This window comes from Haliaeetus leucocephalus, unplaced genomic scaffold (assembly GCF_000737465.1).
Source record: "Haliaeetus leucocephalus isolate CR32 unplaced genomic scaffold, Haliaeetus_leucocephalus-4.0 Scaffold849, whole genome shotgun sequence".
Taxonomy (NCBI): domain Eukaryota; kingdom Metazoa; phylum Chordata; class Aves; order Accipitriformes; family Accipitridae; genus Haliaeetus; species Haliaeetus leucocephalus.
This window is the reverse complement of record NW_010973285.1, coordinates 3522854-3550590: the sequence shown is the minus strand read 5'-3', so window position 1 is coordinate 3550590 and position 27737 is coordinate 3522854. Positions and strand designations below refer to the sequence as shown.

Genomic DNA, 27737 nt, shown 5'->3' with positions numbered 1-27737 from the left:
CAGAGGGGGTTTTTATCAAGGTACAATATAAACCTCTTCCCAGTCTTTTTAGATTTGATGTAGTAAGGCCTAAAGTATGTATCATGTTTTTACCCTTTTCTAAACCAGATTTTTTTTTAAGTAAAAATGCTTTTATACTAAACATCTGGAGGGGAAAAAAAGAACCTGAAATGTTGTTCTACCTTCAAATTATTTGAGAACTTATTTTATTAAGATAAACACTTTTTATTTAAGGAATCTTTTGCACACTTTTAAATAAAGGATAGAATGTGATTTTTGTCTGAATCTGCTTAGTCCCAATGTTACTAACATCTACTTTAAACTGAAAATTAAATTTAATTTTTGTTATATATGCTTTTAGTTGCTTAGGCAACCAAGTGTAGTTGACATGCATTTTAATTATATCCTACAACAGCATACTTATATGAAGAATTACGGGGTGGTGTCTTTCACACCCAGGGTGAGACTAGGGCCAGGTGAGGTACCGAGTCCATCAAATTGTTAAACATTCTCATTTTCCAAGCTAACGTTGCAGAACTTGATGCATACCTGTCAGTATCTAAGAATTTGTTATCTTAGATCCCTGATTGCAAAACCTGGGGATTTACCAGTCTGTTATTCATATTTTTATGGTGCTCTGCAGCCGTATCAAAACAGGCTACACGCAAGAGGGCAGTTAGGTGTAAGACTTCAGGCTAAGATACAGATCGTCATCTTTTTAGTACATACAGTAAGATTCAGTACAAAATAATGCTAGCTACATATAGACAGACAAGGCAGTTCAATTCTTCCATTACATGAGAAAACTATTGCTATTTTGTTATACAGAAGACTACAAAGGTAAACATTTTACATAATTTTTCAGTTATGAAATATATTCAATAATGAGAAAACCTTTCAACATGTTCAGCAAGACACTACTAAATATTAATTCCAGACATGAACAAGAAATAGGTAAATAATTGCTAGATGTGTTAAGCATTAAATATCAAATGTTCTTTTTGAATATGTATGCAAGGTTGTGCCATGGAAGAAAATTCTGCAGCCACACAAGGTTTTAGACATAACATTTTTGTGTATTTTCACTACATAAATCAAATGCTGAAGAAGAAAGACTTATGCTAATCCTACTACTAATTAAACAAGAGAAAAACCCTCTTCAGATAGGAACACTATAATCCTAGCAAGACTTTATAAAAACCTGAATCCCAGATGAGGCCAGGTGCCAACCTATTTCTGGACGTGTTGATTTACACACATAATTTTCACTTATTAAATTTAATTTCTTTCATGTAGAAAACATCTCATTTGCATTTCATGTCAAACACAAAATAGCTTAATTTGCAGTTCCAATACAGAATTAGTGTATCAATGTTAAGGCAGATGTAGAAATTGTAGGGGGGTAGTTCTTGCTTACCAGCCAGCCATTCACTCTTAAATTCTTTAAATCATTGTATAGCAAGCATAGGAGAAAGAATTAACCAATATTTCAGGAGTGCAAGTGCTTCTAGCTTGGAAAAAGTCACACAATTCCATCTGGCATGCAGTTCCATCATATATGCCATGGTTTATTCATGAAGTCACGAAATTGCACATTTTCTGGAGTCCACGTCAGTGCTACTTGCAGCTCTGATCTTCTCTGCAAAGTAGGAGAAGAAAATGCTTGCTTTTTACACGGCCAGACTAATGTAACTGAAGGATGGCCAATCACATTTCAACCGTGTTTGCAGGACAAAGGAGGGAAGCAAAGTTTGCACATTTTTATCTTCCTTCAGAAATCTTAAGTCTCACTTAAATGCTTTTCCTCAAGCAACCTCACCACCCAGCAAGGGCAGTCCCAGAAAGGAAGAGAGTGTCCTCCAGCTCCACCAGGGTCACAACCTTCCCAGCACCAGCAGGGACCTCGGCACCACACGACCACACCACGCTTCTCAGAGGACAGTGTAATGTGCTCTGTAACAACTTACCAGCTACAGGTTGAAATCCTGCTTCCATCAGGTCTTCATATATACGCTTGACAGGATTCTGATGAGCCAGCAATATACCATGTAACCATATGAGCAACATTCTGTTTCCATGTTCCTTATAACTTTTTAGCCCTGTGCAATACACAAAGCATTTGTCTGTTCCATATCCTGGAAACAGTATTTTGTGCTTTTGCCCTTTTAGAGTTCCCAGAGGTTTTAAAACCTACTCATGTATTCTTAGTTCCTTTCTCACCTAGAAGCAGAATGAAGACTAAGACTTACACAGGTTAAAAAATAAAATGAACAAAAATTCTAGTTTTGTCCTAAGGCTACTGTAAAGGGAGGAGAAAGCTAATTCAGCTTAAAATTATTTTTTTCCTTTCATTTTTCCTCAACATGTGGAAATATACCCTGGAGTAGTAGTAAACAAGTACAATGCGTGCTGTAGAAGTATTGCTTTCCCAGCACTTGAGATGCCTGAAACGATAAACTGCTGTTTCATGGCAGCTGTGAAGACAGAGCATGAACAAGATCTTCAGGTGTCACGAGGTTCTCCAGGTCCTCACTTGCAGCATGACCTGCAAGACCCTTCCATGCTGCTTACTGCTCCTGTTTTTGATATCCAAAGATGAAGGTTCCTTCAGGGAAAGGGAGAACAGAAGTGGCCTGTACTTCTACAGCACCACTTCCCAGGAACCAGCAACAAGGCTTGTATCCATTCACTGCTCTTTTTCATAACTTGAATAAGAGCAATATGGCCAGTGTGTATCTGTGATGCTCACATAGTTTAAAAAGCAACTCTACCATGTGGTTTTTATAGCTTATATATTATGTCTAGCCATTCAGATTCTGTTACCTGTCCATTGTTCTTCAATAGCTTTAATTTGTTCATCCGTGAACTTCCAGAACAGGGCCAGTTTTTTCCATTCCTGGGGCTTTAACTGGTTGTATGCTAGATTCCAAAGGGAGGAACGGATTTGCTTGGTCTGTGTGCTATGATCTTGTTTGAAGGATAAGCCGAAGTCTGACCCATCATCACTATGAGCTAGATGTTCCTGAAAAAAAAGCAGATGATAAATTCTATAATGAAGCTAGGAACCTTTGCTTAGTGAGCAGCGAACACTGTCCTGTACAACCAGCCATATGTAGCTACTGACAAGTGATTTGCTCTGTGCAGGTAAAGGAACTGTGTTTGGCTAGTAGAGCTCTTTGGAAGATGTCTTAGCATGGGTGGTTTTATTACAGTCTTAGAACAGAAACAAAGCCCTCCTGTGTCTGTTGCTATGTCCTACTAAGTTAAATGCAAAATAAACCACTTTCTCTGGCACTTGATACACAACAGCAAATAACAGCAAGTAGCACACCAGCACAGCTGTGCTCCTTGGCTCTATCTGCTTTATATGTAACATTTTGAACATGGCTGGGTTTCAGCCACAGTTCTTACTCTTTCCTCTTGCTTCTCGAAGTACCAGCCTCTCCCTGGGAAGAGGCTAGGCACCATCAGCGTGGCACTTGTTCAAGCTGTTCCCACCTCTGCTTGGCTGATGCAGGCACTACCAGGTCATTCGATGGCAGCACAAGCCATTGGGTTTAGCATGCAGAGCCCTGTTCAGCAAAGTGTCTAAGCACCAATAAGCACATGCATGTTGAACCTGGATCTAGCCTGCATAAGCAAAATCAGATAGAAACCAAACCCACAAGCATTTTACCCTCCAGATTAAAAGTGATGTTGCTACCATATGCATGGCTCGCCTGAAACAGGAGTGATGGGGTTGCTTCTTGTTTGGGCACCTCTGCAAAAGCCACATCTAGCAGTGATTTCAGGCCTAGCTGAGTGGTGCCCAGGGAAAAGCCTCATTCCTAGTGTAGGTAAGCTCGAACTACTTTTATATTTCATTTTGTTTGCATGCTATTCCTGTTTCAAATCAGTCTCCAAAGTGAAAAATGTCTTCAGGAAGTTGATACAAGATTAGAAAGCAGATATTAAGCAAAAAAGGAAATGGCAGCATGCCACATTTTAAAAAGTGCTAAGCATAAAATACTCCATTCTAGATTAAATTCAGAAAAATATAACAGGGTTATTTCATAACCTTATGAGAGTCTTGCAAGGAAAAAAAAAAATCTTAGTTCAGTAGCTAAGCATTGTTATATGTTTGATTTAATTTTTCTTGTGCAGACTTTTATTTCATGCTTCCTGACACATGCAAGGTGAAGTTTAGGACATTCTACAGGACAGTTTCAGGCTCTCCCTGGTTCAGTGTTTCTCTTCTGAGGTTTAAAAAAACAAAACCAACAAAAAACCCACAAGTAGACAGACCAACAGACCCTCCCCTTTTTTTCTCCTCCCTTTGCAGCACAACTTCTGTTTGCTGCTAATTGTGTGTCTAGGCAATGGTAGGGTGGGACAGTAACAGCAGTCCTCAAATCCAGTCAAAACCAGCCTGGGCAATGATAGGGAAGGGTTGGGTAGAAGCAGTAAATAGAATAAAGGGTAAACAGAGAGAACAAGACACACTCATACACATTAGTATCATGTGCGCTTCCTTAACAGCAACATGACATTTCCTTTTGTAACTAATGACTCTTCACAGATGATGTCAGCTCCATGGAACAGAAGGACAGGCTTACAATAATGGTTCAAAACACTGTAGTTTCATATATGGTAACACCACCTGAACAACATCATATTCCATAACTGTTAAGATCTAAGCTGCTCCCAAAGGCTGTGCTCTTAGCTTCAGGTAATGTGATACAAACACTTATGTTGCTGTTTCCCAACATTTGTGGAGCTCTTGCAGAAAACTGTCTGCTTAAACATCTTTTCTTCTCAGGCAATTCGGTAAACAGCGCTAAGAGGTTAGGAGCATTACAGGCTCACTCCTGTCAGACTTGTCATGTCTTCTCTGGCAACAGATTAATTCAATTCTAATTCCCCTTTAAGCCAAAAGAAATAGTAATGTACATGACAACTCCAGCTGAACTGATGCAAATCAAATATGCATAACACGGGGAGTTCGTGGAGGTGTTTTTCATGATAATTAATCTAGATCTGTGATTTACCAGCACAATGCCCTGTAACATTAAGTGTCATAGATTTGGACATGCAGGGCCAGAGTGGGGTGGTAAAAGACCAGCTAATTGATATGCCTGCTCTCAGTCAGGAACAGTATGCTTATACAGCCCCAGGAGGCAGTTGGCTAACCTGGCAAAACAAACACTCCCTAGCAGGAAGCAGGAATGAGAATGAAGTCACAGATTTGTGTGGCAGCTCAGCAATGAGAGCGCAAGAGCTAGCAGTCAAGTGAATTCCTTTCACCAGGCCTTTTCCCCCAGTTTGCTAGCTCTGGTGCTTACAGAATTACTTGCTCTAGATAAATAAATTGTGTTAGCATCTTCCTTCTTGCAGGTTTTATGGTGGATGCTAGAAGAGTTGTCTTTTACTGCCGCACTAGGACCAGTCTGTAAATAAACAGTGTATTTGCAAGAGCTTGGGGATTGTAAACTGCATTGTGTCAAAACCCAGCAAATTTAATCAATTCTCACGGAGCCCACATCAACTTATGGCTCCAAACAAGAAAAACTGAGCAAGCCAATACAAGACTGGTTTATGGAGCATTAATATGCCCTAAAATGAACCTTCACCATCCTATGAAATACCTCCCATTCATCAAGTATGTAGGTGTAGCAGGTTCTTTGTGGCTCATTGCTACAACTGTCATTGACAGAATAAACAAACTTTCTCAGAATTCTAAATGGTCCCAGTTAAGACCCCGTGACATGAGACATCCTGAATTTTCAAGACCCATTTGGGCTGGGTCTGAATTTCAAGGGACATCTCTAGAATGCAACTTACCAGCAGCCCAGCTCGAAATACTCCTTTGAAGAGGTACTAAGCTTAGCTTTTCTTGTTCAGACACTTACCACCTATAGAGCCTGTACAGATTCATAAGTGACGTGGAATAGTCAACGTAGGCCAAAATAATTGTCATCTACACTTTAACATATCTGACTCAGCCCTTTAGGGAGGGCCATCACTAAACAGCCTACATTTAAATAACAACTATGGAAAGAAGGCTAGAAATTCAGACAATCTGAGGTCAATCTAAGCTGTGTCCTTCACACTTGTTGCCTGGTTCTTTCCCATTTCCTTGATTGCGTTTTATAATTAGCACACATAAAACAGAAGAGGGAGCTCCTGCCAAAGCAGCTGAGCCCTTACTAGCAAAGGAGTGACAGACACTTGCACTCCTCCATTTTCCAACGGGATTTTGCTGTACCAAAGGACACAGGGTTCAACGTGGATTCAGGTCATCCCAGCCCTGATGCTGATAGCACAGCTTGAATTTGGGTCAGAATCTCTCTCCACCCCTTTATCTCTTTGTGTAGGGCATGATGCAGGAAAATGGTAAGATCTGCCTACAATTTTACAGCTAGTCAGGAATAAAACCCAGATGGGGTAGAGACCTTCCCATTCCCAACCTAACCTCAATTTATCAAGGCCAGTCTTGCAACCTGTCAAAAGGAACCACCTCAGGCAAAAGGCACTTCAGGATCAGAATCAGCTCTTCCACTATAGTTATCCTCAGTGTAATGAAAGATGTCTCTTACCTGTTTTGTGGCATAATACCTTTCTGCTTTAATGATCATATCTACAATGAGGGCGTGATTGCTCCTTGATGCCACAGCTAGTGCAGTTTTTCCATGCTGAAAGCAGAGTGTGTGTCAGAACATTATCTCATATATAGGAGGATAAGTATATCATCGAAGAAACACGGGAGCTTTGTTTACAGAGCCCTATCCCTTTTTTTCAAGAAAACTTACTGCTATAATTTTGTGGCTTTAGAGTAGCTACAATCAAAGTTCTATGCTTTGTATGAGTTGTACCCCCTCAGCCCAAATGTGGTCAATTTTTTCAACACATTGAACTCCCCCTAAAGAATTTCTGGTGAGGTACAGCTGCTTTCAGAAACCTCCTGTACTCAGACTGCTGCATACTTCATACCAGCTTGTGCTCTCCTGTCACTGCTTCCAAGTTCGTGCAAGCCCAGGCATCCATAGGCTGAAAACTACCACAAATACACTCCATTTCCGTGGTATGGTTAAACTGGCATTTCAGATGGATAGGCTGGCGAAGTTGGAAAGCTCCAACTTTAAGGGCAAACCTGCGTATTGTTTTGGATGGTAAGAGAAGCTGGCTGACAGAATGAAAAGAGGGTGTGGGAATGACTTTCTCATGATAACCGAAGTGAGCACAACTGAAGGTGATGTTTCACGAGTAGTACAGGCAAAGGAATTAAAAGCCATTGTTTTAATTCCAGCTGCAGAGGACTGCTCAGTCTATCTGAACCCATCTCTGCTATCAGCACTTTTATGCAAAGGCATCTTGGTGGCTCTACAGAGTTCTCTCTGCAATTGTCTATTTTCAGCAGATTTGTGCTGAGTGGAACTGCCTCAAATTTAAATATTCAGGGCATTCTCCACATATCAAGTGCTAGGCATTCTAGAAAATTAGACCTAAAAGAAGCCAACCCCTTAATTAGAAGGTTCAGTAATTAAATTATAAGGCATTTCAACTCTCCAGCTATTATAAAGTTCCTTAATATATATCTTTTGCGGTCTAGCTCCTGGCTCTGCTCAAAATCATCCTAATTAGCCTGTTTTTAGAAAAGCATCGTATTGGAAGCTAAGGAATTTACATTTCATAAAATCTTTATAGCACAGACAACCTTTATATGTGAAGAGTCCAGAGACCACAAGAGCTCCTTGGGTCCCACCTCTGGAAAGGTGCTTTGCATTTCGCAGGGAGGTGGAGGGGGTGGAAAAAGGGGATGTTTCTGGCCTCCTGTGCTAGTGCAGACACTGCTGGCATCCTGTGTGCACATGTAGCATGGCAGTCTTGCACACAGGGAACACTCCCTGCACTATCAATCGCAAACAACGACAATTATATCTGCAGGTGGGAGGAAGGAAGAGCTCCCGAGAGAGCATTTCCTGAGCTGTAACAGCTTGCAACTCATGCAGATGCATGACATGCTCTGGAGACTGAGGACTCTTGCTGCTGGGGCACGGAGGGCAGGAAAACACTGTGCGATTGAAGCAGGCTCCCCTCTTTCCTGCCTACCGTTCATTAAGGACGGGAACATTTTTGGCATCTCAGCACCAGTTCAGTTCAAAGAGGGCTGTACTTGCGAACGTTCCCAGTGGCGGCATGGCCTCAGGGGTCATGTAGCAAACAGGCAAGGGAAAAGCTACTCCAAGAAATAAAACCAATGCAGAAAGGTGACAGAACTTGTGCTGGCTCAGAGCCATATTCTCATAACATGCCCTGAACAGTCAACACTGCTGTAATAACCAGGGTACTATCCAGCCCAAAGCCTTGCAGGTGCTTAAGGTCAAAACAGGCAATAAGAAGTAATTTTCTGTGCCTGCCCTTGGAATATGAATAGGTAGAGACAATTTTCCAATGGCTAAGGCAATGTCTAAAGTGGGCAAGATTTCATTCTGGGTTAGCCCATATGAGAACTGCAGCTCTCCAGTTAGCGTATGACTCTGAATGGGAAGGCTTAACTGCAATGCAGCATCTTACCTCAGCCTCCCAAAACACACCAGCCGTGTCACCCACACTCAGAGCTCTGAGCCTCATGTCAGGCTAGGGAAAAAAGAGATGATCCTAGTCTGTAAAGCTTTGCTTCTCATCAGACAGCTTTGTGCATGAAAATTACTTTTGAAATTATTAAAGGGCTAGATTTTGCTCATGATAAACATCAAATCTGTCAATTCAGTCATACAGAAAATCAATATAGTGGTAACAGCATAAAAAAGACAAGCTCAATCTTGCAGTAATTTAGCACTATTTGTAAAAACTGGATTTGGTACTCTGTCCTTTCAAAAGCACCTCCCCAGAGGCTCTGTGCTTTGGTACTTCTTCCAGCCATTGCCACTCTTGCCTCAGTCTTTCCAGGCTGAACATCAGCAACAGGGTCTAAGCACGCACCTGAATGGATCTGGGACAGCTTCTCAGGGACACGGCACCATCATTTCCCTATGGCCCAGGGTGCTAAAGGGCAAACTCACCATCGCTGCAATTAGTGAAGCTGGCAGTACCTGTGCCTCTCCTGGCAGTGAACCTGGCTGCAGGTGCACAGTTACAACAGCCACAGGCTGTTTTTCATTCCGTAAGCCTAGTCCTTTTTTCCATCAGAGGTCTCTGGCAGCAGGGTTTACCCTCCAACTACGGAGCTTGGAAGTTTTACAGCTCTTCACTAAAACCATTTCAGATCTTTGCAAGCTGCAGATACAGCAGTATTCAAAGGAGACTTCTTTGTAACAACTAACAGCTTTACCTAGGAAAGACAACTAGCAAAAAGTGCTTTCTGCATCTCTGGGAAGAAGGTTATAAACAAAAAATAAAATCACATAATCCTTGCATGTGTGAGGAACGCCATCTACCTTATCCACGGTCTTGAGATCACAGCCTGCCTTCAGCAGCACTTCCACCAGCTCCACATTGCCAAGATCAGCTGCCAGATGTAGAGGGGTTTCCTGCCTCTGGAATTAATGACACCAAATAAATACAATAAGCCAAATTCCCTCTTAGAAGCAGGGTGCTCACAATCTGAATCTAAAGAAGATTCACAACAAAAGACAGCCTTGGCAAGAAAACACTGAACAGAATGAAATCATTTAACTTTTGAGTGATTTACCTGCCAGTTTTGTTTCAGGCAAACAAGAGACCGTCTGGGATCTCTGCAGGAAAACCAGGCAGGAGTTCCAGCTGGCTCAGGAAAAAGTTGCTGTCATGCCCCTCTAACATACTGTAACCTAACGAGCTCTCTCTCTTCCCTCTAGAACAAGGTGTTTTGGACAGAGTGCTTCATGTGACTGCCAACCCCCACCCATACTATCCTCTCAAGTAACCTTTTCCCTGCTGAAATTCATGCAAAGATAACTGAACATCCCTAATTTTCAACAGTACATTGTGCCACGACCACAGCAGGGTTTGTTAGCCAGCCCTGCCACAAAGCAATGATATGTAGTAGAAGTCTACCTGCTCCATAATGGGTTCAGTGAATCTTAAACCACACACACACACACACACACACACAAAAAAAGAGGAAAAAAAAAAAGCATTAAACAAAAACCATTAACAAAAAGTACAGCTAAAGGGGGATTCAACTTCAAGTCTAATCTTTGGGTCTGAAATGAGGGTTGTATAGCCTCTATGCAACTGCATGTACCCAAATAAAACCTATTTATTTAACCTTCTCCAGAATATTAGAATAAGAAATTCCAGATATCTATGGGTGTAATGCAGCAGCAAATAAGATTTGTTGTCATTTGTGGAAGCCCTGCATATCTAGACATGTCCCTTAGCATGTTTCATGTGATACAGCATCCTTTTAAGTTGAAGGGTTTGTGCCTGTGCTTCTCTAATGTTGCAAGTCTACATTCTGTAGGTCTGGTTAGAGAACTTTTTTGGCCTTTAGATCTTAACTTAAAGGTTGCAGAGTCAAACACTAAGACCATACACACCAAGAAACACCAGCGTCAGGGTTCCACATTAGAGCCTCTCATCAGCTCTTTTGGGAATACACATTATGATCACATGACCTCATAAATTTTCCCCAACAACACATCCTAATTTCTTTTCTGCAGTAATTTAGAGATATCTATGTAGCTATTGTAGGTAACATTAGACATGCTAGAGACAAAGCACAAAACATTTCTGAAAGATGTGTTCAAGAAGTTTACAAAATTCTCTATTTTATGTGACGGAAGAGCTTATCACCATACTTGACTCCAGGCACAAACGACAGCCTCTGTCTCCTGCAAAAATGTGTACAAATTAATCTTTAGCAATAAAACGATCAATGGGAAAGCAGCAGGAACTGCTGCCGCTGTTACTAACCCAGTTGACATCCGCTTCCACCATTCTTCTTGAGTACAGGTGCAACTACTATATTTGAGGGTTGGATCTCTGGTGTGTGCCCTCAGATTGAGTGACTTTTCAGTGTCCATACAGGTGGCTTCAGAGCAGGAGACCTCAGCGTCCCCTTGTGTGCTCCTTGATCAGGAAACCCTCTTCCTCTCTTGAAGGCACAGGATGGCAGCTCAGTAGGCATGGGCCAGGCCCCAACGCAGCGTTAGAAATCACTGTGTTTCATGGGGGCAGACAAGGCTCCCCTCCTTCAACTGCTGTACCAACTACCTGGGACTACATGCCTGTTCAGGTGTGAAATCCCAAGCTATTGGAGGCAATAACGGCCCCAGGCATCAAGAAAGCCAGCACCAAAGTAAATATGTTGGCACGCATCACGTGGCCTTCCATAGAGGAGGGTATCCAGTACCTGAGGGGATCAGTGGTGGTGGAGGTGGTCTACAAGGAACTGGCCCCCAACCAACCAGGCCTTCAAAGACCACCGGCACCAAGCAGAGGCCAAAGATTCCTGGTAAAGGGGGGGAAAACAGATGCCAGCATCCCTGGGTGGGCTCGAACGACCAACCTTTCAGTTAACAGCCGAACATGCTAACACTTGCACCACAGAGACCTGTGACCTTGTTGTTCAGTGTGATGTTGTGTGGTGTGGAGCATCGCTTTGGTCAGCTCTGGTCATCTGCTTGGCTGTGTCCCCTCCCAGTCCCTGTGCACCTCCAGCCTACTCACAGGGGGAAGCAGAGTCCAAAACAGAGAAGGCCTTGCTTGATGCTGTGCAAGCACTGTTCAGCAACAGCTAAAACACTGGTGCCTTACCACCACTGCTGTGGTCACAAATCGGAAACACAGCACCACAGGGACTGCTGTGAAAAAAAATTAACTCCATCCCAGCCAAGTGACACTCTGCACTGGGTTTCCCTCTGAGATCAATACTGTCGAGACATTTCAGTCATTTATTACGCATGAATTGTAACACTCGAACAATAAATTAATCCAAATATTTTCTGAGTATATAGCATTTTGCTATCCTTATCTTGCACAAACAATACTAGCACAGCATGTACCAGTGACTAATACATATGCACACATGCAAAAAGATAAGGAGGGAACTGCCTCTTCCTTCCTATTTTTTTGTACCCTGAGCTCATAAGGCAAAAAAAATTATTTCAAGCAAAAGCCACATAATCTCCTTTTTACCGGCGAAGTTATGTTAATTCCCAGTTTTTTCTTACGTGATTTAAGGAGTTTATATCATGATTGGCATCCAAGAGGCTTTTTACTACTGGTAGATGACTATTGATGACTGCTAAATGGAGAGGTGAATTCTTCTGCTGTGGAAGGAAAATAATAAGCTGTTATACTTGGATACATTATTAGAAGTCTATTCAAACAAGAAAAAGGTTCTTCTTAAAATCCGCTCCTTGCAAAGGCGATGTGCTCTAGCAGAGGTTCAAGAGTGCAGAAAACACACCTTGAGGTGCGGAGTTATGCCAGAGATGGTAGCCTGCTCCTGCAACACCTACAGCAGCAGGTAAACAAATACAGCTGAGGAATCTGGAAATGTTGAGTGCATGGGGTGTGTATCAGTGTGTCACCACTTAGGAACACAGCAAGGCACTCCTCTTACGTGTCCATACCGGGATGTGCTGCTACCCTTGGCTGACAATAAAGAGCTCACAATAATGTTTCTGTCCCCTCAGAAAATTGGGTTTGCCCTTAGTTGAGTAGGCTGGAGACAGATGAATTCTGTATTGGGTAAACAGATGTCAAAATCTACTTTCCAGGAATAAACTCGTCTCATATTGCTGCTGGGAATATTCTTCATACTAAACTGACTTGCTGTCATATTTATAAAAGCAAATTACAGCTAGAAAGAAATTAAGGGGTTTTACTTGGGTGATTATTTATTAAAATAACTGGGGCACACATCCAGCACCAGTCACAATCCAACCGTTAGATTGGCAAGATCGCTTTGTATGTTGAACCTGTGACTCATTGGTTTCTTCTTAAATGCAGCTAAAGAATAATTCCATACCAGTGCTATTCACAGGTGCCAGACACCAGGTCATTAGTGTCTTTATAAACCACAGCCATTTCTTCAGGGCTACAGAAAAATAAAGCAAGCCCTTATGCAATGCTGCAGTGGAAATGTTTCCAAAACGTAAGCTACAATTTTATGAGTTGCTTCTGCTACAGAAAGCCAATGAGAGCAAGCAGCACAATAACTGCCTGACCTTTAAAATAAGTAATTTCAAGCACATCATAAATTGTTCTTCCTTGATAACATTACACAACAGGACAGTGATCATGGCAGAGAAGTCACAAAGCCCAGATTCTTTTTTCAACCTGTACCATAGAAGTGGAAAATAATTTCCTATTCACAGAAAATCTCAGATGCAACAAAAACTGTAATATCTAAATTGAGACAAGATTTGAATATTAGGAATACCTTTCTTTTTAAACCCCAAAGAATGGTGGCATGCAGATTTTGAAGGCACATGCTTTGAGTGCAGAGGGTGAAAGTACTCAAGTGTTTATTTACCTTTTGTTTACCTTTATGCAAAATCAGTTACAAGTGTTAACTCTTGGCCCATGGCACACAGGGAGGCCTGCATTACTGCTGCTTAGTTCAAGCAGGGTACTTTGCTTATCTTCTCCTAATGCCTCGTTTGTGGCTTAGCTGGGCCACCTCTACACTGCACCAGTTTCCTCAGGCACTCACTGGTTTTGTGCAACAGGACTCTGTCTTTGTAGGTCCATACATATTGCTAACCAACATCCATAAACCACATAATAACATGTATAGTAAAAAAAATTAAGGAATTAGTCAATCTCATTCAGCTGTCTGAATTCCCAAGGAAGGCCATAAAAGACAGGACAAGCTAAACAACAGCAGAACTGTTATGCTGATATACACTCACCTCGGGTTTAGGAACCAGGTCAATATTCTTATCAATAAGAAAAGTAACCAAGGATAGATGTCCATTCTGAACTGCAATCTGCAAAGCACTGTTATTGTTCTGAAAGAAATGGTATAGACAGCAAAAACTTACATTTTTGTTGCTGGAAAAACAGTACTAAAAAGAGCTATCAATATAGGATAATCTTTCATTTAAATTTGTGTTATTATCCCCTCCACGAAAAAATCTCCCCTTGACAAAATGATATAAAATGAAGTGGATCAGCAGTTAGCACAATGTGTTTTTATAAATACTGAAGGAACTTCCCATTTTTACTGTATCACAACAAACCGCTAAAACCACCAGTATTCTATAGTCCTTTTCAATCTCTCTTACGAAAGAGATAAATCACCGTTGTCAGCTATCCTGTGCCATGGACAATGACAATGCCAAAAAGTCTCCTAGTCTGTTCAGTTTGACCTTTAACAAGCAAGTACAGTCACATTAACAAACTTCTAAAAATAAATCAATGGAAAATTTTCACTTAATAATTCTGCTAAAACAAACAAGCTGTCAGTCTGCTGAAATCACAAACTTCTCACAGCAGGCAAGCCAAGGCCATTCAATAGATGTGACCTGGATTGGAGTCTGGGAACCAGATATAGAGAACAGGTTTGTCATCAGTTCAGTCATATATGCTGCCCAAAAGGAGGATTTTCAGTTACCCTAATTGGTTACATTTCCTAGTCATATGTTTTACTGTTGGTCATACAGCAAATAAAAAAGCTCCACCACAGTACTCTGTCAAATAAATCTATGATACATTTCTTCCACATCAGTGTTACTCTGTGAGCACTCTCTACATTCCCAATTCTATTCTATTATTTAATTTAATTTTTTACCATTTCATAAAAATACGCAGAGCAAATATAATGTTAGTACACACAGAAAAGAGAAGAAAAGGTCTTTCCCACAGCCCAGGATGTCCCAGTACCTGTGTGCTAGTGGGATACTCTGTACATACTTGAGTTAAAACATTGATGTCACTCCCTGCTTCCAGTAGGACTTCAGCACATTTTTCATGACCTCCTTCAACAGACAAGTAAAATGGAGTTTCTCCGTTCTAGACCAACAGAGAGAAAATGTCTGTTCCAATTTAAGCCACGTGACTTATAAGGCTGTGACACAAAACAGGTTAGCTCGATCAGACTTATCCAGCTCAACAGAAAAGGGGAGATGGTCACAAGAGAACACAACCTGATTGCTCCTAAATTAACACTTAAATGAAATGGAAAATCACCAACACTTAAGTGACAGATGATATTTATGTGGACAGATGTATGGTAAAGTTTACGATACAGATAACTTTCATAAATATTAATTGCACTCTTTTCAAAGAAGTTTGCTAGCAACAGGCACAGAAAGAAAGACGGTGGGTAGCAGTTGCTGCCATTCAACACCAGGCAACACCACTAGCATGCTAGCACATACCATAAGCACCGATTCCTGTCAGTCCAATGCCATGGATTTCTGATGAATTACCAACTCTAGTGCTAGTTAAAAGGAGAATTTTTAGCAGAAATAGTCCCATTGCATATTTATTTCAAATCTTCTCACCCCCAAAAGTCTCCATGTCTCCACAGCAAGTCTCTAAAATAAGTTACTTCAGCTGCACAATGATCTAATCCCTGCTTCTCAACTCCTAAAATACACAAAAGTTTACTGAAAGTTACTCTAGTGTTTCAGCATTCACAGAGACATCAATAAATCCTGGTTTTACTTTGCTTAAACTCCTGCCACCATTATTCTGGTCAACTTAATATATTTTAGTGCTGTGCTCATGCTGGGGAAAGAGATACCTGTTTATCTACAGACCAGAACATCTCCAGCTTGTCAGGAAGATCACACCATTAGCCAAGGCAAGGCAGGGGCGCAAGCAGTACAAGCTTTGTGTGCAGAAGCAACATTGTTAGACAGGGCTCGGGAACATTTCAAAGGGGCTCATATGCCTCAAAGCTTGCATAGCTGGACATAACAGACAAGCTGGATAAGAGAGAACTCCTCAACCCATAAATCTGCTGCTGATTAAGGAAGAGGAGGGCCTTGGGTAGGAATGGGTGTCTCTTACTCATTTTGCCCACTGGGCCAGCAGAACAGACCATCAACCAACCACACAGCAGGTTTCCACAGCGGGCATGCCAGTCCCCAACAAAGTGAATCGACTTGCCCAGTTCATTACAGCTGCCCCACAGAAGAAGCAGAAGACACAAGGACCCTTTCCAAAGCAGAACACCGAGTTGAGTAGTTAGTGTGCATTTCCCTCCTCCACCCGTACTTTAAGCCTTAAAATTAAGCTCATGAGTGCATCAGCTCAGGGATACAACCTTCACAGCTAATATGCAATTCATTAATTTGCTGGCTGAGCTCACCAACACTAACCCGGCAAAGAAAAAGTGAGTAGGCAGTGTCTGCAGCCAATTCTGTGCAGTCAATTGAGATCAGATGAACAAGGTCCAAATCTGAGACCTCTTTGCTGAGGTGCCTGTGATGGTATGTGCTGGGCATGCATGTTGAACTGGCTCAGTGAATAGCCTGAAAAGCAACAGAGATGGTAAAAGGAACGGGATCATGTGGCCAGAAATGCTGGAGGACAGGGAGCGAGGTGGGGGTTAGGCTTTCCTCTGTTCCCTACTAGCAGTTGTTATGCAAGGGCATGCGAGACAGAGGGGAGACCATTGTGTGAGGAATAGAGGACAGAGGAAGAGACATTGAAGGAGTTAATGGAGTTTAATTTATCAGAGGAGGGACATGGAAACAGGATGCAAAGGTACTAGAAAAGCAATAGAACTAATGAAGTCTACACAGTGCAACATCTTTTCCTTTAAAATATTATTTCTGAGTTGATTTTTCAAATCTCTATCTCTTTCAGTAGTTTCTGTGTCCTTACCTGATTGAGGTCATTTATTTCCTCCCACTGTTTGAGCAGAATTTCCACAACTTCACTGTGACCATTTTTGGCTGCTAGATGCAATGCCGTATTTCCCTCCTTGAAATTAAAATGTCAAATAAGATCTATTTAAACCCAGAATAAAGTCAAAACATCAAGTAAAACCAACACAAAGCCTTTGGTATTTTACATACATCTCTCTTTTACATACAAGGAGAAAGAGGCAGATCCACACAGCTTGTTCCAAGATTCAGACTAATCTGAAAGGGACCTTTTCACATGTACACAGACATGACCTTGCTGGTCTAGTTGGCTGTCTCATATTCTGAAAACTGCAGTGTATGACCAGTGAAAAGACCTACAATTCTAACTCCTAAAGAATGAATCAGGAGAAAACTTTGGGTTCCGGTTCCTACAAGGATGGGGACTACATCAACCCCCCAAGATCACTGACTTAAAGATTAATGGCCAAAACCAAGGTAAGTATATAGAAACTTGTAGCGGTTTCGATGCCAACATCACAATCTTCAATCTCCTTCACCATCAGCACAATTTCTCACTAGCTAATGAAAAAAAAAACCAACAACCAAACCACAACAGCAAGCAAATAAAAACAAAGAGCACGTTCAGGAAAAGCAGCAGGTTTTGAGCTAAAAGACAATGCTGGCCCAAGAAAAAGTATGAAACTGGCTAAAAACAAACTGAAGCTGGAAATTAGGAGAAGTGGACCCTCATTTCTGAATGAACAGCTTTTCATTCACAGCACTTGGAGGGCTGGAGCATGGGGAAATTCAAATCCTTTTTAAAAATCATGGATACAGCGTGCTTGCTCTTAGTGACCCAGGAGATGAGTTACTGTCCCGGCTTCTTACCTACTTACTCTGTAGGACCACAGTATTTGCCTCCCATCATTGCTGTTTACCCCTTCAGCCTGTTAGATGTCAGGGAGAACACTGTCTTTTAACCTCTGCTGATAAACTGCTTAGGCACAGCAGAGCTCTGGGTTGCACTGCATCTTTTAAACTACCAAAAAACCACCATCACTTCATGGGTGCTTACTTACAGGGTTCTATAAATGCAGTATCTCGCCATTTCACAATTTTTAATGTATTTATCCTTGCAATGCCACAGATGCAGAGAACTACCAATTTGCTCATTCCACAAATAGTTGAGTAAGGAGTAAGGAAATTTAAGGGCAGACTTTGAAAGTTACTTAGAATCCTTAAAATGCAGTGTCAAAAGCAAACTCAATCAGATTGAAGTGTTAAGGCACTTCTGAAAAATCCCCATAGGTGCTTATTTGCATCCTGAAGTATTTAAACACCTTTGAAAAATTAATCATCCGGGACTTAGCAGTGACACACAGACACAGCCAAGCAGAGTGAAAAACTGGGAAATACAAGTACAGAGGCCGACACCTTAATCACCAGACTTGCCCACTTCTCCCAACAGAGAGCATATGCTAGTCTTGCTTTACACGAATTATTAATGCGTATGGAAAAGTCTCTCAGCAATAAGACCAGAAGTCCCACTGTCTTCCCTTAATTACTGAAAAATCATCCTTGTATATTTGTTGGTCCAATATATATCACTACCAGCACTGTGAAGTCTGTACAGCTTATTCACATTACTTAGTTGCGTAGTAATTACACTGAAACACAGTTAACTTTCACAAGCACATTTTCAGTAGTACTTCTGTGGAAAAGAAAACTTTACCTTATCTTTTTCAGATGTAAACATCTTCAGAGTAATCAAATTGTTTATCATGTCAACATGGCCTTTTTCAGATGCCAGAAGAAATGGCTTTTTACCTTTCTAGAAAACAATTATGGAAAGAAGCACAGTGTTATTGAAGTAAAAATTCTTTGCTTCTGGTTACTAGATACATGGCATGCATATGTGTATTCCGCATAAAAATGTATATATTGTATGACTAAGTAGATTAACAAAAAAGTAGATATACACAAAAAGAGTAAGAATTAAAAAAAAAATGCAATATTTAGTTAGTGTAAAAAAACAGATTACACATCTTGCATACCCTGAAGAATATATTTGAAAAGTCTTCAGAAATGGTAACAAGGCGGAAAATGTGCTCAAAACATTTAATTCTTAATTATTCTCAGTATGAAAATATTTATCAAAAGAACTGTGTTATCAAAAGCCTGAGGACACTCAGAAACAGGCAGTAAAGGAGTTGCAAGATTTATTTCCATGGCGTAACACGTTTGATCTGAATTCTGCAAGCACAGACCAGAACAACCATATCTCAGAAGTTTCATCCAGGAGGCCCATATTTAGTGCTGTACATTATGGGTTTTTTTTGATGGTGGTTAAACTAAGAAAAACTTTTCGAACTGTTTACAACTCAACTGCAGAAAGTTATCTTGATATAAAACCATACCACTGGTCAGACACTACCCGATAGTGGCCTATGTTAAATGTCTAAGAAAAAAAATGCAATCAACTAATAGATAAATATGAAATAACCTCAACATAAAGAATATTCTTCTTCACCTTTCCTTTTCTAAGGCCTAAAACACACAAGTTTGTTTTGTTAAATTAAGTCTGTTTTGTCAGCCTTGCCATGTGCAGAAGGAATTCAGAATTTTGCACCACTGGGTCAATACAATTCAAGCCTTGAAAAAAAGGATAGGGGAGCTTTGTTAGTTTGGTGACAGATCCTATAAAGAATAAGTTTACCTCATGTAAAGATAAAATATCTTACTTTGCTAAGTAAGCCTTCAAAGCAAGATCCCAACATTGTGGGAAGGAAAAATAAAACCACAGCAAACCTGATAAGGACAAGGCCCTGGCATTATTGAAGAGCTGGTGCACCTCTACAGGATGGCTGCACGTAGTTTTATGTTCTACATTGGTGAAATATACCCGTGTTGGCCATAACTGGCAAGTTTTGATAAGGACAGGGGGCTGTGGGGGTGAGCTGTGTGGGAGGAGGTCAGAGACTGCCCTGTGCTGGTCACAGCCTCTTCCATCTGGCTCCACAATGGACAAAACTGATGACACTCAACCCATGACTCATGTCAGCACTCAACCCATCAGAGAAGCACATGATACCTCTGTGAAAATGTATTTAAGAAAGGGTGGTCACTGCTACAGGGAGGATGCACAAGGGGAGATACAGGAGGAGACATGAAAGGATGCAAGAGAGGAGACACAGGAGAAGGTACACCTGCAGGGTGACTGCAGCCCATGGAAGAACCCTTGCTGGAGCAGAGGAAAAGAGTAAGAAACAAAGAGCAGGAAAAAAGGAAACCACTGTGGACTAACGCCAACCTCCTCTGCCTTCCATTGCCTCACCGATGGGACTGAGCATCACATGCATCAAAAGCAAGGGGAGCAGGGGAGGAGAGGTGTCTGGAGTTCAGCTGAGACAGGCAAAGAGGGAGGAAAGCTGTTTTCCCTAACTGCTTGTCTGGCTGTTTTTCTTACTTGTTCCTCAATACCCGAATCAGTAATTAAAAGTTTATATAACTGGCAATAAATTAAAATTCATTGAAATTCCCCAAGTCAAGATTGTTTTGCTCACAACAGATGCCTCATGACATCAAAGAAATAAACAGAAAGAAACATACTGTACCCCATCAGGCTTGTTTAAGTCATTCAGATGAAGATCTTGGATAAAATAATCAACTATTTTAACGCTGTTGTTCTGAGCTGCAAAGTGCAGTACATTCATTCCTTCCTGAAAAACCATAAGCAACTCTGTAACAACAAGTTTGATTTTTTTCCAACACAAACATGTTTAGAGTTGGTAAAAATTTGGCATCAACAAACCTCATTCTTAGCCTTTTGATCAGCACCTGCTTTAACTAATTTTCGCATTATATCCAGATTTCCAGTCCAAGCTGCAAGATGAATCACAGTCAGGCCATGCTTCAAATAAAATGATAAAGGCAGAAATTACCACCAAAATATCTCATGACAAATTTCTTTATATCTTTTTGGTTAATTCAGTGTATGAGTGGGTTCTGCTCTGCAGGCTCTTGGAAAATCAGTATTAACACCTGGCAGTGTGAGTGGGATTCATCTCACTTAAATTAAGCTAAATGTCATACATCAAGACCTAGCTAAAGGTTCAAGCTGCCCCTCTTGACAGAAGGTCTGGCATCTCCAGAGAAGGACTGATCCCATTTTAAAATGGGGGAATTAAATTCTACCTGGTAATTATTCCCTCTCCCCAGAAACCACGTAGATAGTTAGCACTGGGTGTGGTGGATGACATTTCAGGTGATGATATATAATGACTATATTTCCATGAGTGACCATAATTCCATAATTTTCCAGTTAACCCTCTTCTTAAGGTTCTCTCTTATTCTCTCAAATTCTCTGAAAAGTTATTATCTTATAGGAAAAACAAACAAACAAACAAACAAAAACCCCCACAACTGTTAACTTCTTAGAGCCAAAAGGAATAGAGATAAGGAACTTCCAGTCAGTGTCTCCCATCCTGGCCCCAGATCTCTCTAGGTTTTCCACGTCTTCCTCAATTTGTGTGTACTGTGTCCAGGTGCAGCATCATAAATCATGGCTCATTGTGCTAAGTGTCAACACAAGACTTCCATACTCCACCATAAAAGCACCTGGTCTAAGAGATGGAATCAGAGAAACCTAAAGGAAGCAGGAGGGATCAAGGCACTTCCCTAGCAGTTATAACCCTTCCCCAGTTTCTCCTCTGTAAATGAGGAATACATAGCTTGACTCCCATCTCTAATGGAGAACAGGAACAGTTTTTATGCATGTTGATGTAACACTCTGGACAGCAGGATGCTGTGATGGGGACTTCAGGATACTACTACTCGCAAACTATTCACTGAATAACAAAACAGTTCAGGGGAAGAGGCCTCTGGAGGTGACACTTCTATGGCCTCCTGCTCAAAGTCTGTCCCACTGGATCAGGTTGCTCAGGACCTTGTCCTGTCAAGTTTTGAATAGCCTAAAGATTGAGGCTCCACAAACTCTGGAAAATCTGTTCCAGTGTTTGAACACTCTGACAGTGAATTTTCTTTTCTCCTTGTACCTAATTGGGACCTCCCATGTTGCAATTTGTGTCCATTGCCTCGTCCTATCACTGTACACCTCCGAGAAGAGTCTGTCTCCGTCTTCTCTATATTCTCCCCTTATGTAGCTGTCAAGTCATAAGGTCTCTCCCTTACCATTCTTCTCCCAAGACTGAGCAGACCCAGCTCTCTCAGCACCTCCTCGCACACCATGTGCCACAGTCCTCATCATCCTAGGGACTCTGCACCGGACTCGCTCCAGCTTATCAATGTCTTTACTGCATTGGGGAGCCCCAAACTGGGCACAGCAAGCAGAAATTGCAGTGGAAAACAGTGGAGGGCAATATGGAACATGCATTTGGTGCACAGGCTACAACAATAAAGCTGGACTTGGGCAAAATTTGTGACAGTGGCTCAAAGGTCTGCCCTGAAAAACCCTCCCAACTATGACCAAGGGGAAAAAATAACTAGACCTGAGAGCCTTATACAACAAGACTAGCCTGGTGGGTGAGGGGGGGAGAAGTGAATGTTTATCTCAACTTTTATAACAGTTTTAACACTGTCCCCCATGATATCCTTGTAGACAAACCGATGAAGTACAGATGTAGACAAACAGATATGCCAAGGTGTACTGAAAGCCAGCTAAATTGCCAGGCCCAAAGTGTTCTGATCAGCAGCACAAAGTCCAGCTGGAGACCAGTCACTAGCAATACACGCTAGGCCCAGTACTGTTTAACATCTTCATTAATGACCTAAATGATGGGGCAGAGTGTACCCGCAGCAAATGTATAAATTATATCAAATTGGGAGGAGTGGCTGATGGACCAGATTGGTGTGCTGCCATCCAGAGGGACCCTGATAGGCTGGAGAAAAGAACCTCATGAAATCAACACAGGGAAATGCAAAGTCCTGTACCTGGGGAGGAGCAACCCCAGGCACGAGTACTGACTGTGGGCCAACTGCCTGGAAAGCAGCTTGGCAGAGAACGACCTGGGTCTCCTGGGGGACATGAAGTTGAACACAAGCAAGCAACGTGCCCTTGCGGCACATAAGGCAGATGGTACCCTGGGCTGCATTAGGAAGAGCACTGCCACGTGTCAAGGGAGGTGATCCTTCCCCTCTACTCACTGGTGAGACGTACCTGCAGTACTGTGTCCAGTTCTGGGCTTCCCAGTATAGGAGAGAGAGGGACATACTGCACAGAGTCCAGCAAAGGGACACGAAGATAATTAAAGTACATCTGACATACAAGGACTGGTTGAGAGACTTGGCACCGTTTATCCAAAGAAGGCTGAGGTGGATCTTATTGTGTATAAATACGTTACGGAAGGGAGTAAAAAAAATGCAGCCAGACTCTTCTTGGTGGTGTCCAGTGACAGGGAAACAGGCAATGGGCACAAATTGAAGTACAGGAAGATTCACTAAAACATAAGAAAAACCTTTTCTTACTCTAAGGATGATCAAACACTGGAATCAATTGCCCAGAAAGGTTATGGAGTCTTCATCCGTGGAGATAATCAAAACCCAACTGGACATAGCTCTGAGCAACCTTCTTTTTGTGACTATGTTCTGAGCAGGAGGCTGGACTAGATCATCTCCAGAGGTTCCCACCTCAGCCACTCGGTGTGATTCTGTGCATGGGCTGTTTGATAGGGAGGAGTCTAGGAGGAGAAAAGGAGGCACAAGGGTAGCAAAAATGTGGGTTCAGGAAAAGGAAAAAAAAAAAAGACAAGGTATAAAATCAGCTGGAGAACAAAAAAGGAAAGGATCTTCTGATGGCCACAGTCTTGTGATTGTGGACTCCTACTGATGGTGGTCAAGGTGACCTGCAGACTGAAGCTCCCCCCAATATAGGAAGGGTCCACCTTGGACTCTCCTGCTAGACTCTCCATCAGGTCCATGTCTGAAAGACTTGGGATGGTAGGGTGGACAAGAAGGGATAAACTTGTACCTTGATATTAAGTGCAGAAGGACAAGTGACAGAATTGCAGCTTAGTAGTATAAGATTTCTTTGCAGTAATGTAATTGTGTATCAACACTAATACTGAAATAAGCAATAGAACTGTAACTCAATCACTGCAACTTGGAGCGATGTAATTGTGGATTAATACTACTAACAATAGTGGTGTGTTTATTAGCCAATTAATGTATTATTGGTTTCTTAGAGATGTGCTGCTTAATCAATAAACTTCTTAACCATCACCATGATTTATGTAAAGTCTCCAATCTAAAGGCAGGATTACCCCATACCTGCTGCTAACACTATTGTGTGTTTTTAATCAGCTTACTTTTTGTGCTGAGAAATGCCAAGAATGCTTAAGACCATACACTTATTAATACAAAAATTATGTCAGAAACTGAAATGGAGTAAGAAATAAAGTCATAGTATCTTCATTCTATTTCTTATCAATTGCAAGATCAAACTGATTGCCAGCCTGGCTTCAATGCACTCTATGAGGGTAATTAAAGGACCCACAAAATCTTTGGAGTCACCTTATTGCCTCAACAAATCCGGAAGATAGCCACTGAAAAATAATTTGCTGTAAAGAATAATTTACAATAGTTACAGAATAAAATTACTTCAACACTATACGCAGTGGTACTCTGTGGAAGATCCAGGGATCCAGGCATTTCTTAACTGTATTTATAGAGAGCACGACTACTTGAAGAAAACTGTCCACTTTTTGCAGAACTACCCTATTAGCATTTATATCATAGACTATTAATTTTAGAGTACTTCATTCAGGCAATGTCTTTCAGATTGCAAGACAAAAGGGAAACATTGCTTACAACAGTGCAAGATTTGCTTAGGAGTTGATACGGTCCGGAAAGATGGCCATATTTCTTCAAAGCAGCATGTGAGGTACTCACTGACAGGGCAGATTGGGAGAACATTTCAGAGCAAGTAATGTAGCACTAACAAGGAGATGGTTACCTACACTGCAAGAACATGCCCAAGCCAGGAGCTGCTTGGTAACTGGAACTGACTGGTCTCTCTCATCTTCTTTTCATTCCAACACAATGTGAAAACAAGGGAGCTTTCTCCCTCCACCCTCCACAACCTGGAATTTGTCTTACTTACAATGCAAACACTGCCGCATATGGTAGATAAGGGGAAAGAAGCAAACAGGAGAAAAAAAAGTAAATTATTCATCTATTTTCATTACTCACCTAACTGGAAAACTCATGGTTTGACTAGCCTGTTTATTAATAACATACCATACATTTGGTTTTAATACCTGAATCAAATCTTGCACTGTGGATCACTATCTGGCCCAATCAAATCAGCTATACACTGCTAAACTCTTAATGTCCTGGAGGCTGTGGGGTAGCTGACAGCTTTGCATTAAGCTACTCACATAAAAATGGAGGGAAAGAACACAGGGAGTTACTTTCTGAGCTCCTAGTGATCCCCAGAGCTAATTTTTACTTTCAGTGATTGCCTTCATCTAAAGTGGCCAATGATTAATACACAACTACGACAGACAGCATATTTGCGCCAGTGGCTTCAACCACCTTTGCCCTCACCCCGGTATTCAACACAGCCAAAGCTCTGGGCAATGTGGTTTTCCTCTAACAATATTTTTTCATATAAATGTATGCAGTCTTAAGACAAACTGAAGCATTTACAGCAAGCACTTAACATTGCAAAACGGGCAGCATAAGGTAAATACCTGCTTTTACTTTTCCCCTAAGATATTCCTATACTGCGTGATCAAAACATGTAAACCAGCTTACCTGATCCGCCATATCAACTCTAGCTTTGTGATGGAGAAGAAAATCCACCACTGACATATGACTTCTTGCAACAGCAAAATGGAATGCGGTGCGCTTTAGCTGAAATAAGCAAAGCTTTGGTTGTCAGGTCCATAATACTGTTCTTTTCCTTCTGCAGGTGATCAGGATTTCTAAATTCTCCGATTATTAACAAGCATATTTGTTAATATATATATGTTTGCATATTTCTCCCTCAACAGCCACACTTGGTCTTTGGCTGCACTTTTGTTCCCTTGGACGGAATTTAGGTATCAATCTTGAAGATTTCTGACAGAACCAGAATGATTTAGTTACTTTACGTAACATCATCCCTTCACTGAAATTCACTGAAGTGTCAACGTGGGATTAAGTAATCATACTGCCTAGAGGATGTGCATACAGTACAAGAAGCACCCATGTTTACTATTTTATTATATGGTTTGATTTTAAAAGCTGAGGAGTAGATTTACACAATTAGATTTGCTTTTGGTATCCTCCTTGCTTTTGAATATATCTCTGCAATGCATGATGAGATTCCTCCCTCACTCAGTATTAGTCACCTTCCCAGACTGAGTCATTATCTGTGTAAATGAAAGCTTCCACCCTGCAAACAGTGAGTAATTTTACACAGGTGAATAGGTTCAATGCTTATCAGGAACACTTGATAAATTTTTCATTAAAGTAATTAATGGTGTGAATTTAAAAGGGATTGGTTAAATTGAATTAAACTTCAGTGGAGAAGGTTTTGCTTCCAGTTGAAGTGAACATAACTGGGTTTAACATAAGGCACTGAGAGTTTCCATACAAGGATATATAATTGATTTAAGCAATTAACTTTAAAAGTCAGTTTGAACTTGCTCTCTTATGCTTCTATGCAGCTTGGCTGACTTATACATGTACGCGTTTAAATTTAGAGCTACATACATTAAAAGCATAAAAAGGTCGGATTTACGACATGCATTTATGCCAGAAAAAGCCTCTTGCACAGAAATAGTTCTATCAACAAAACTCACCTTTTGGCAGCCTTGCTTATTTGGCTTGGGAGTACAGGGGCAGGAACGATCACCATGAACAAAGGAATGGTTTGCCATTGTAAGCTACGTCCCCCCTAGCAGAATTAATCAATGCACAACACCCACATAGCTATGCTAGTGAATCTTTGATACAATAGGCCTGATTTAAGGATGACAGAGTAAAGATTCAAACTACTGGACTGGAAAAGTATTTAGTTTAATTTTCTGAATTCTGGAAAGCAATAAGGAAGCAAGAACTATTTTTTAAGTGACTTTTTAGGTAATTGATGGTAATACTCTCATTGTTCAAGAGAAGTTTACTCAAAGAAATTTTTGTCTCCATCTCTTTTTTACAAACAAACCAAGAAATGTATCTTTACTATCTCCTCTATTCCCCAGGGGGGAGGGAAATGCACATGGGCATGGGAAGCAAGCTTTTTCAGAACCCATGATTAAGTAACATGCATAGGTAGATGATTTATACATAGCCACTGAAGGCAAACTGTTCTCCACAACTCCCAGATTAATATCACAACCACTCCATTGCTGTTGAACTACCTCTCATGTGGAACACAGCATTGTATTTTGTTACTGTGAAGTACACATCCTCAGATTTTAGGCCTAGAGCTGATGTCAGCATAAGAAATGCATTTTCTTCTATCTAGGGTAAATGTGAGCTCTGATCTCAGCCTGGAGCCACAGAACATGGTAGAATGCTCCTGTGGTTCCATACAAACCAAACAGTAACAATTCACACTTGAAATTTGTAAAGCGAGCAGCAGAAATTAATTCTCAAAGTGACTGTGAGATTACATCCTCCTGCTCTGAAAGATGGGGAACTGCAGAAATTAGTCACCCAAGTACACAAAGTATTAGAGCAGGGACCACAGTTCAGAAGTCTTTAGTCCCCAGTGTGATGCACAGACTACTAGCTAAATGCAAAGACCTGTGAGTTACGCTGCAAAAATCCTATTGTCCATACTGGACGTGTGAAACATTTCTTAATCAGGTCCTAGAAGGGACTCTCGCATCCTCACCACCTTATATTTGATGGAGCTAGCATGCTGGGATTCCACCATGCATCCCCGAGGAGTCACATTTCAGATCAGTGATCTGTCAGACACTTCATACTTACAGTATCTACAGCATTTATGTTAACATTCTTTTTAAACAGCTTTTCCATGGTTTCCAAATTGTTCAT

At 41.2% G+C, this 27737-nt stretch overlaps 1 protein-coding gene across 1 annotated transcript; it reads right to left on the bottom strand.

Annotated features, from left to right (window-relative positions):
- Positions 1–1556: 1556 nt before the first annotated feature.
- On the bottom strand, positions 1557–27737 carry ANKDD1B (ankyrin repeat and death domain containing 1B). Its single transcript, XM_010582835.1, has 14 exons — positions 27672–27737; positions 25506–25604; positions 20545–20643; positions 20348–20452; positions 18466–18564; positions 16750–16848; positions 14827–14925; positions 13824–13922; positions 12135–12233; positions 9417–9515; positions 6576–6671; positions 2824–3022; positions 1968–2099; positions 1557–1639 (listed from the first exon to the last, which is right to left on the bottom strand). The coding sequence occupies exons 1-14, from the start codon at positions 27735–27737 to the stop codon at positions 1581–1583; spliced, it is 1449 nt and encodes a 482-aa protein (XP_010581137.1). The 3' UTR covers positions 1557–1580.